We start from the raw sequence: 10,809 nt of genomic DNA on the forward strand, positions 1-10,809 counted from the left end.
AAAAAAAAAAAATTGAAAAGTGAGTGTCGAAAACAGCCACCAAGGAGGTAGCCTTCCAGCATGTATGAGGGCCCAAGCCCTCCCAGATGGAGGCTGTGATGGCTGCCTTGCGGCCACTTTGTAGAAAGTATTCTGTGCGGTTCTGAAGGTGCTTAGGACAGCCAGTATCTCTGACCCCACGCTTAGCAAGGGGCAAGTGCTCTTAACGGCTCATCAGTGACCCTGGTTCAGCCCAGCAAAAGCATGTGCCCGGCTTGGCCTGTGTGTGCCCCAGGGCCCACTGGCCCCTCCTCCCAGAGCCAAATGCTTTAGAGACATTTCACCACAGGTTTCAATTAAATGGAGTACAGTGGTAATTGCTTTGAAAACTGCAGCTGTGGACACATCCCATCTCTAGGTCTTGTGATCCATAAGATTACAGCTGCCTGGCTGGGAGGGGAGGTGGGGGAGTTCCGAACTCATTGTCAAACTTCTCAGTGTTTCAGACACTAAGAGCCTTCATGCCTTTTCCCCTCCCCCAGAGAGAGACACCAAAGGGAAGATTCTCTGTGTCTTCCAAGGGATTGGGAAATTTATTTTACTTCTGGTATTTCTCTACTTCTTCGTGTGCTCCTTGGATGTCCTCAGCAATGCCTTCCAGCTGGTTGGAGGTATGGATGGAAGAGGTCAAAGGTCTGGGTTGGGGGTGGTGTTCTCATTGAATTTGGTTTGGAAAGTCACAACTCAGCAGGCCCCCTCCAGCTGCAGCCTCCTGGAGTATTTTAGGACTGGAAGCCACCTCAGATCATCTTGTGAAGTCATGCCCCCATTTTACAGAAAGGAAAACTGAGGCCCATGAAAGAGCTATGACTGGCTGGCTGAAGTGGCTTAGGCCAGAGCCAGGGCTAGAGCCAAGGCCAAGCAATCAGCTCCATGTGTTTGTCTGTGAACACTGGACAGGAAGCTGTTTGACCTAAAGCTTTATCTGAGGGATCCCTGCTGTCTTTGGGCTTCCCCACCTGAGGGGATTATTGAATAAGAGTGTTCCTAGGCTAAAGCCACTGCTAAAAATCAAAGCTGGCCCTTTGCTGGAGAAGGATAGGGGTCCTGTGCTAGGGGATCTGCATTCAGAGCAGTTGCCTAAACACCTCCCACCACTGAGTGTGGCTATGGAGGGTGAGGGGACCTTGAAGTGTAATCACCATACACCTGGTCACCTGTGCATCCCTGATGGGTGACAACAGTAAGAGCCAACACTTTGAATGCCTACTGAGGTAGGCACTTCCAGGGGCATTGTCTTAAACATTCTATCCCAAAAGTCCTTCCCACTTACAGAGGAATAGGCCAAGGCTCAAGAAGGTCACCGCCCCACACTGAGTTTCACAGCCATAATTGGCATAGTGGGATTTAAACTCAGATCCGGTGACATGGAAGACCATAGGTTTCTGCACCCCTTGGTGCCTTTCTTGAGAACTCATCTTTGTGACCTGGGAGAACTGGGAAAGTGTGAGGAGCAGACCGACTTGCTGGATGCCACTCTGGTCCCCCTGGTCCAAGGCAGCATCAGTAAGGGGCCTTGTACTCTATCTCAGACAAGTCATTCCACTCTGCATTCTCTGGGCCTCAGTCTTTTTTAAAAAATGTATTGGAGGGTGGATTGATGGTCTCAGAGGCACATTCTCAAAAATGACACTCCCAGAATTCAATTATAGGCTGGGGCTAGGGGCTGGGGTCTAAGGGGGTAGATAGAAAAGAATGAGAAGATCCACTTGGGTAAATCTTCTGAATTGGGCATACATCCCAGGGACAAGAATGAGGGCATCAGGAGATGCACTGGCACTCATTGGGCCAAGTACAGAGTTGAGGCCAGGTTCATGAAAAGAGAAGACTAGAGGGGGACTTGCTGATGAAAGTGGTTGAAGGATGGAAAGTGGTTGAAAGATGGTTGAAGGATGAAGTGGGGTGGAGGAACAAGAGGAACAGGGGTGGATGGGGAACTAGGTCACAGAGGCAGAGCCAGGGCATCAGAGAAGCACTGGGGAGAAGCCCGAGGAAGCAAGATGCCCAAGATAAAAGTCTGGAGGCTGGTACCTATGGCCAGCTGGTCTTGACCGGAGACTTCTGTTACTCAGCACCCACCTAACCCCCATCACGTGGCCATGGGTTTGTTTTTCAGGAAAGGTGGCCGGGCAGTTCTTCAGCAACAATTCCATCATGTCCAACCCTGTGGCGGGGCTGGTGATCGGGGTGCTAGTGACTGTCCTGGTGCAGAGTTCCAGTACCTCCTCGTCCATTGTCGTCAGCATGGTGGCCTCCTCATGTGAGTCCAAGAACCCATGAGCCCAGATAACATTTCAGGCATTTCCCTGTTCAGCTGGTGAGGCTGGGATTTACTCTGAATATATCCAGGCTTATCACCATTACCTTCTTATCTTGTCTAACTATGATGTGTTCCAGCTTAGATCATAGGCAGTCTCCTGTTTCCCTTCCCATGGCTGAGTCTGAAAATTGGCCCCAAAGCTTGAAGACTCAATTCTGAATTCTCTAGAACTGTGTTATCCTGTCCAGCAGCCACTAGCTACATGTGGCTATTTCATTTTATTTATTTATTTATTTATTTATTTATTTTGCGGTACGCGGGCCTCTCACTGTTGTGGCCTCTCCCGTTGTGGAGTACAGGCTCCGGACACGCAGGCTCAGCGGCCATGGCTCACGGGCCTAGCCGCTCTGCGGCATGTGGGATCCTCCCGGACCGGGGCACGAACCCGCGTCCCCTGCATCGGCAGGCGGACTCTTAACCACTGCGCCACCAGGGAAGCTCCCTATTTCATTTTATTTAACCTTAAATTCAGCTGCTCGGCTGCAAGAGCTATATTTGAAGGGATCGGTAGTCATATGTGGCTAGCGGCTGCCATATTGGACCACATAGATTTAGAACATTTCCATCACCACTGTCAGGGCTAAGAATAAAACCGTGTAATCACATCACACACTGGCTTTGGGGCAACTGAGCTTGGGGAGCTGATGTTCCCAACTTAAACCTGTTCAACATTTGCCCTGGCTAAGTTGAGACAGACCCTCTGGGGTGGACAGTTTGAACTGGTTAATTTTCAGCCCAAACCAGCATTTTAGCTAAAATTAACTAGAACGTTTGGAGGCCAAATTAGAAAAAGTTATTCATTACTTCTTCAAAATACTTTCATATATTAGAACATGTGGCAATATATTAATTTTGTTAGAAAAAGAAATTATACTGCCATAAATTTGCCATAATAAATACACAAGTCCTTACACATTGTTTGTTGGTCTCTTTTAAGCTACCCTTGCATCTGTAATAGGAAGGACGGGAATTTAGAAAGAAACTTTTAAACTGGGGTCCACAAAATGGCTTTATGGAGACTCTGAATTCCCTGTAATTAAGTGCTGAAATTTTTTTTTATTTCACAGTTTGATTTTATTTTTAATCCATAGGAATTAGAAATTGAAACTGAACAATATTTTACAGAAAGTAAAATGTTTTACTTATTTTTTTATTTTTTATTTTTTGGTACATGTGCATATTTCTATAGTGAGCTGTCCAAGCTTTTGTCAGATTCACAGCGAGGTACAGACCCTAAAGAGGTTAAGAACTGATGCTTTAGGGGATTGCCAGCCTGAATGTGATCAGCTTGCCTTGGGCCACACCAGGAACATGGCCAAGCTGCCTTCCTCAACTTACTAACTTGATAACTTACTTTTTTCCACCCTCCAGTGCTGAATGTGCAGGCTGCCATCCCCATTATCATGGGGGCCAACATTGGGACCTCCATCACCAACACCATTGTGGCGCTCATGCAGGCAGGAGACCGGAGTGAGTTCAGAAGGTAGGAGGCTCAGCATCAGCCTTTGCCACCACCCATTGGGGTTGACCGGGTTGTCCTAACCACCGTTAACATTAGAGCATGTTTCTTATCCCTAGACCTCTTTAGAAATAAGACACAGTGGACTATGGCTGGGGTTGGGATCACATACTTATCAGTTGATTAAACTCAGCTCCCTGATATGCAGGGCTGGGATAATAGTATCTATCACTGCCGTGTTGTCTAAAGGAGTTAACACACAGCATACAGATAAATGCTTATCAAGGTGCCTGGCACACAGTCAGGGCTGCCTGAATACAAGTCCTCGCCAGAAGCTTGACCTGTGGTGTAAAGCAAGGCCAGTTAGAATAGGATTTACTGTCTCACTTAGAAATAATTATTACCTCCTAAAGCTTCCATTTTTGGCCAGCTTAACCCATGCCACTTTCTCTTCTTCACTCACATGCCAATAAAAGGCAACATAGAGCCTTTGTGAATGTGTAAGATCTAAAAATGGGGCAGGATAGGGCTCCCCTGGTGGCGCAGTGGTTGAGAGTCCGCCTGCCGATGCAGGGGACGCGGGTTCGTGCCCTGGTCCGGGAAGATCCCACATGCCGCGGAGCGGCTGGGCCCGTGAGCCACGGCCGCTGAGCCTGCGCGTCTGGAGCCTGTGCTCCGCAACGGGAGAGGCCACAATGGTGAGAGGCCTGCGTACCACAAAAAAATAAATAAATAAAATAAAATAAAAATGGGGCAGGATAAATACAGGCAAAGGAAACCCTTTTCTTCCAAAAGTTTCATGTGAAAATTAAGCACATTTCCCAGCCTCTCTTCTAACTGGTGATGGGCTTTTTTCACAGCTTGTTAAAATAGAGAAACAGTCCCCATCCAAAAAAACCAGACACTCTAAATTGAAAAAATACATGCCCCCCAATGGTCATATCATCATTATTTACCAAGATACGGAAGCAACCTAAGTGTCCATCAAGAGATGAGCGGAAGAGTGATGTGCACATGCACACTCACGCGCGCGCGCGCGCGCGCGCACACACACACACACACACACACACACACACAATGGAATACTACTCAGCCACAAAAAAGGAAGATTTTGTCATTTGCAGCAACATGGATGGGCTTGGAGGGCATTTTGCTAAGTGAAATAAGTCAAAGAAAGACAAATACTATATGATATCACTTATATGTGAAATCTAAAAAAATACAACAAACTAGTGAATATAACAAAAAAGAAGCAGATTCACAGATATGAGAACAAGCTAGTGGTTACCAGTGGGGAAAGGGAAGGGGGAGGGGCAAGATAGGAGTAGGGGAGTAAGAGGTACATATAGCCAATATTTTATAAGAGCTATAAATGGAGTATAACCTTTAAATATTGTGAATCACTGTATTGAACACCTGTAGCTAATATAATATTGTACACCGACTATACTTCAACTGTGGCATCAGACGTCATCAGACATCTGTGGCATCAGACGGATGACTGGCTGGCTGGGGGTCAGCTAACACCATCCCTCATCCATGGGTGGCAGTGAATGTCCTCAGAGACATTCATTTTCCCTCAACCGTGGCTAAAGTCTGGACCCTGATGAAATGTTCTGAGGTCTAAATAATAATACACATTACCCAGGGTGTTTGCTAATTTGATCTTCTCAAGAAGCTAAGCAGACTTTTCTAGGCCCCATTTTATTAATATAGGAACACAAAGAGGTTAAGTAACTTCACTGAGGGACATAGCTGGGACTCGATCCAGGTTTTCTTATTGGAAATTTGGGGTTCTTTTCAGTGTTAACGCTAATTTTTACCTCTGGATGTATAAATATACGATCTATGAAAGTGCCTGCACATAGGAATATAATTGGCCTAGCTCACCCCCTGTTTGGGATATTTAAATAGATTGCTTTCAGTAACATCTTTGGAAATATGTATCATTCTTTCCTGGTAATTTTTTCCTGGATTGATTACTGTATCAAACACACCTATAAGGCTCTTTAAACATTTTGCCAAACTACAAAGAAATATTTGTATCACTTTGCATCAGCAGTGTATGAAAATGTCCTAAATCACCCTCTCCAGGAAGGATAAGTTAACTTTGTAAAATATTAGTTAAAATGGAATGTGAAAATTTGTACTTGCAAATAAATTGCAAATTTCTTTTATTACTGGTGAAGTTAAGCATTTCCCCCTACGTGTTTAATAGCTTCTGTCCCTTCATGTCCCATCTTCTATTTGTTTTGGGTATTTCTTGACATGCAGAGTTTTTTTAAAGGAACATTTTTTCATTGAGGGAAAAACACTATAGAGTTTTTTTTAATCTGGAGATAGGTAAGATGGAATTCAGGGGGAATCAGTGAACCTTGTCTGGTAGATGCAAATTGTAGTATATATTAGCTTTGTTTTCTGTAGAGACTGTTCAAATATTTGATCAAGGTCTCAAGGTCTTACAATTAAGAATTCAATTGTGTAGAAGGCTCTGATGGTAACCTTCATACTGGCCCCCACCTTTCCAAAAGGAAGGTCGTCTTCCATATGCATGATTTGAAACTGGTCTTGATGAAGTTTTCTCAAACAGTGCTCCGTGAACTAATAATTGCAGCCAAAACACATCTAGTTCCCTTTTCCCCAAGCAGAGCAAACTGGGTACTGTCTGATCTGGTGGGAAGGGTTCTGCCGGACAGTGGGAGACAAGCGTCCTGGACCCGGTGCTTCTGCAGTGGTCTTCAATTCCTCCGTGCTCGCTGGCCTTTAGTTTCCTCATCTGTTGAATGGGGATCTTCATACCACTCACTTTGGGGATTGCTGTGAGAACAAAAGTGAGACTGTATACCTCTATGCACTCAGATAGGTGGCACCTGGCCGGTGATAGAAGTGATGACCTGCCTAGATGGTGCCCAATCGCTTGTTGACTAATCTGGCTCGGGATGGGGTTCCCCTCCCGCAGGGCCTTTGCAGGGGCCACCGTCCATGACTTCTTCAACTGGTTGTCTGTGTTGGTGCTTCTGCCTCTGGAGGCTGCCACCCGTTACCTGGAGCACCTGACCAACCTGGTAGTGGAATCCTTCAACTTCAAGAATGGAGAGGATGCCCCGGAGCTTCTGAAAGTTATCACAGATCCCTTCACGAAGCTCATTATCCAGGTAACTCGCCTTCCTGCAGAGACAAAAGGCCCCAACACCCTCCCCTGCTCTCCCCTCACCGGGCTGGGATGGAAGAGATGGAGGAGGGTCTGTAAAAACTGCTCTTTGGCTGCCTCTGAAAAAAGCCAAGGGAGGCAGAACTTCAGGGACACCCGATGAGATGGAGTAATTGGCCGTTATTATCTCTTTGATTTCAACAAGTGCATCATCTTTATTAGGATGGGGGCAGGTGGCGGGGGTGAGTCCTTCTCTAGACTCAAGGACTCTCTACTGGCCACCTGGGCGCTTTGTTCCCACTACTGGCCTCAGCACCCGTGGGCTCACTGATTCAAGTAGCACCCTGCTCCCAGCCATAGAGGAAGAGTTTACTGCCTTTCCTTCCATCTCACCCCTCTGCTCACTGGGGTCTGTCCATATTATTGAAATAAATGAAAGGAGGCTTTTGTGGATGTTGCCTTGGGGAGAAGGGGCCAGTTTGGACCTCGCCCTTTCACTCTTACCTTCTGTTTTTCTTCTGTCATTCAGTCATCTGATGAATATCTACTGCATGCTTCTTAGATACAGGTTCATTGTTCATACAATCATTCATTGAGCACCCCCTGACATCTGGGTGCTGTGCTCTGCCTTGAGAGTGCAGATAGAGTGAGTCCCAGCTCACCCTTTCAGTGCAGTTCACACCCTCACAGTCCAGTTCACATCCTCAGCCCCTTTTAACAGCTTAACATCTGTGCCACATCAGTTCTGAGAACGTGCTGACTCTCTTCTGTCCATTGCCTTCCTCAGCTGGATAAAAAAGTTATCAACCAAATTGCAATGAATGATGAAACAGCCAAAAACAAGAGTATGATCAAGATTTGGTGTAAAACTTTTACCAGCACGGTAAGTTTCTGAGAATATTGCTGGGTGGGTGAACGCTTGTGTCTATACTTGATAAAGCAAGATCTTGCATTTAGATTGGGCACATAAAAGGTAAGGGGAAAGAAAAATCAGGGATTCCTGAAAAATCAAAACTAGCCAGTGAGAATCCTTAAGTCCTTGAATGCTAGATGGACAGACATTATACAGTAGGACAGACAGAACCAGCCCACATCATGGACCCATTATTCCTGGCTTGTTATTTTCATGTCTCCTGGCTTACCTCTGGCTGCCTCCTTGCTTGCATTTATGGAGGGACCCATGGAAGCAATTCATCATACTTACGGTGCACGAATTGATATGGGTCTCCCCTGACGCCTCGCATTTCCTGCCATTCCCCACCAGAAATGAGTGTTATGGACTATACATAGCATTTCTCATGTTTGCCACCCAGACTGAGAGGAATGTCACCGTCCCCTCGCCTGACAACTGCACCTCTCCTTCCCTCTGTTGGACGGATGGTTTGCACACCTGGACCATCAAGAACATGACCCACCAGGAGAACCTTGCCAAGTGTGAGTGAAGCTCACAGAGCATCAGCCGCCAGGACAGGCTGTCTGGGGTGATGATAGGTGTTTCCTATCTGTGTGGAGCCCCAGTAAGTGAAGGAAAGAAGGGCAGTGAGATTCACTGAACACCAGTCCTACACTGGCCAATGAGCTGTGAGCTTTCACAGCGGAGGAAACTAAGGCTTAGGGACAGGGGACAGTCCCAAGGTCCCCCCGTAAGGGGCAGAAGTAGGACTTGGTATTCAGTTCCTCTGGCAGTTCCAGACGGATTCAGAACTCCTCAACAGATACCAGAGTGGTCCTTCTATGTGCTTCAGTATCCCTTTGGCAGTACCTCTAGGGAGATGGCAGCCTGATTTGAAGGAGATGTGGGGCACACACAGAACACATTCACCCTCAAGTCATGAGTCTGTCCGGTACAGCAGGCCCCATATAGCAGGGCTATAGCACTGAACAAAGCAGTGAGCCTGCATGATGCTCCAGTTCTTTAAGAAGCTATACTGTTGCCTCTGGACTCTTTTATGGGCCTGACGTTAGTTCTTCTAATTATTAATTCCTTATATACCCATTTGCATATCTCTGCTTCTCCTTCTCTCCGTGCACCCCACATTAATTCTGAGCCATATACCTTAATACTCCAGGTGTGCTTTACCTCACAGGATCAAGTGAACATATCACCTCCCGTGTTCTAGGTTCTATACATCCATTGATATAAGCATGTTTTTCTGGAATCATCATGGGGACACACAGGGATTTTTAAAAAACACAAGGAGTTTTATAATTAACAATAGCTCCCACTCTGACTTGCCCATCCTACCCCACCTTGCTCCTCAAATACTTCGTTGTAGGCATCCTCATTATCATGACTAAAACACAACATGGGATTTAGAGGCAGAAGAATGGGGCTGGAAACCTGGGTCTGCCCCTGGATTTCACTACATCTTCACCCTCATGAGATCCCATTGGCCAGAACATAGCCTCAGGGCTATACTTAGCTGCAAGGGAGGCTGGAAAGTGTGGTCTTTATTCTGGGCTGCCTTGCTGTGTGTCAAGCTGACAACCAAGATTCTGTTACTCTGAGACGGAAAGATGCTGGGGAATAAGCAGCAATCTGTGGCCCTCCTAACGAGGGCATTCTGTGGTCTCTCCAGGCCAGCACATCTTCGTGAATTTCAACCTCCCAGATGTTGTTGTGGGCACCATTCTGCTGGTAGTCTCCCTGCTGGTCCTCTGTAGCTGCCTGGTCCTAATTGTCAAGCTCTTGGGCTCTGTGCTCAGGGGGCAGGTAGCTGTTGTCATCAAGAAGACCATCAACACTGGTAAGCACACTGCCCTCCATTCTGGACCTTCTAGGGGATAGTGTGTCACTGTGGTCCCTCCAGGGGCACTCCTTTTGATTCTTCTCTAGCAGTGGCCTCTGCACGGAGTTTCTCTCTGGGCTCTGCTAAGTTGTGGAAGTTAAGATGCCATTCACCCTTGAAATCTTCCTTAGTGTCTTGGGTGGACCCTGGGGAGAAGGCGCAGGCTTCCATCAGATGTTTGCAAGGTCCTGAGAGAGAGCCAGCTCAAATCCAGAGAGCTGTGAGATAGGCCTTCCTTCCTGGCAGTTTCCCTTTACTGGGTCTGTCAGGATACCTTAGGAAAAGGTTAACAGAAGTCCACCGTGGTCCCTAGTTCCCTTCGACTCTTGGGAAGAAAATGTGGTTCTGGATAAATACGTCAGCATTTTGAGGCAGGCAGTCAGACTCCATTGCTGAGAATGGCGTCCTGGCCAATGAAAATATACCCTGTAAACTCTCCCTGTGAAATGGGGCCGAGGATATCTACCTCTCAGGGTTGTCATGAGGGTGAGCTGAGTACCCGTGCCCTGGATGCTTGCCGGCTGTGCAGGGCCTGATCCTGTGCTGGTGGTGCCGAGGGCGGGGTCTGTAGGGCTTCCAAGCTGCTTCGTATCCTCACTGCTCTTTTAGGTGGAAACAAAGGTGGAGGGTATGCAGCGTTGGGAGACCAGGACGGGAGGAAAGATAGAGGTCTGAATGCTCCGAGTGCTTTGTCGTTATTCAGCTGCTGTAGCAAATTCTTGCAGGCTGGGTGGCTTAAACGACAGAAATTTAGTTTCCCACAGTCCTGGAGACTGGGAGGTCCATGGTCAGGGTGCCAGCACAGTTGGGTTCTGGTGAGGACCCACTTCCTGGTTTACAGATGGCCGCCTTCTCACTGTGTCCTCACATGGAAGAGAGAGTGGAGAGGAAGCAAGCTCTGCCTTCTATAAGGGTACTAATCCACTCATGAGGACTCCAACCTCATGACCTAATCACCTCCCAAAGGCCTCACTTCCTAATACAATCACATTAGGCAGTCAGGGTTTCAACATATGAATTGGGGGGGGGGGGGACCACACACACATTTTCT

At 47.1% G+C, this 10,809-nt stretch overlaps 1 protein-coding gene across 1 annotated transcript in view; it reads left to right on the top strand.

Moving 5' to 3' along the window:
- SLC34A2 (solute carrier family 34 member 2) overlaps positions 1-10,809 on the top strand; it is a 14,949-nt gene that overhangs the window by 1,098 nt on the left and 3,042 nt on the right. Inside the window, exons 3-9 of the mRNA XM_007448805.1 lie at positions 522-650; positions 2,156-2,299; positions 3,731-3,842; positions 6,778-6,973; positions 7,757-7,852; positions 8,283-8,403; positions 9,549-9,716. Of these exons, the coding sequence (XP_007448867.1) occupies positions 522-650; positions 2,156-2,299; positions 3,731-3,842; positions 6,778-6,973; positions 7,757-7,852; positions 8,283-8,403; positions 9,549-9,716 (966 nt within the window). The remainder of the gene's footprint in view (positions 1-521; positions 651-2,155; positions 2,300-3,730; positions 3,843-6,777; positions 6,974-7,756; positions 7,853-8,282; positions 8,404-9,548; positions 9,717-10,809) is intronic.

The sequence above is a fragment of the Lipotes vexillifer genome, unplaced genomic scaffold, assembly GCF_000442215.2.
Source record: "Lipotes vexillifer unplaced genomic scaffold, Lipotes_vexillifer_v1.1 scaffold100, whole genome shotgun sequence".
Classification (NCBI taxonomy): Eukaryota; Metazoa; Chordata; class Mammalia; order Artiodactyla; family Lipotidae; genus Lipotes; species Lipotes vexillifer.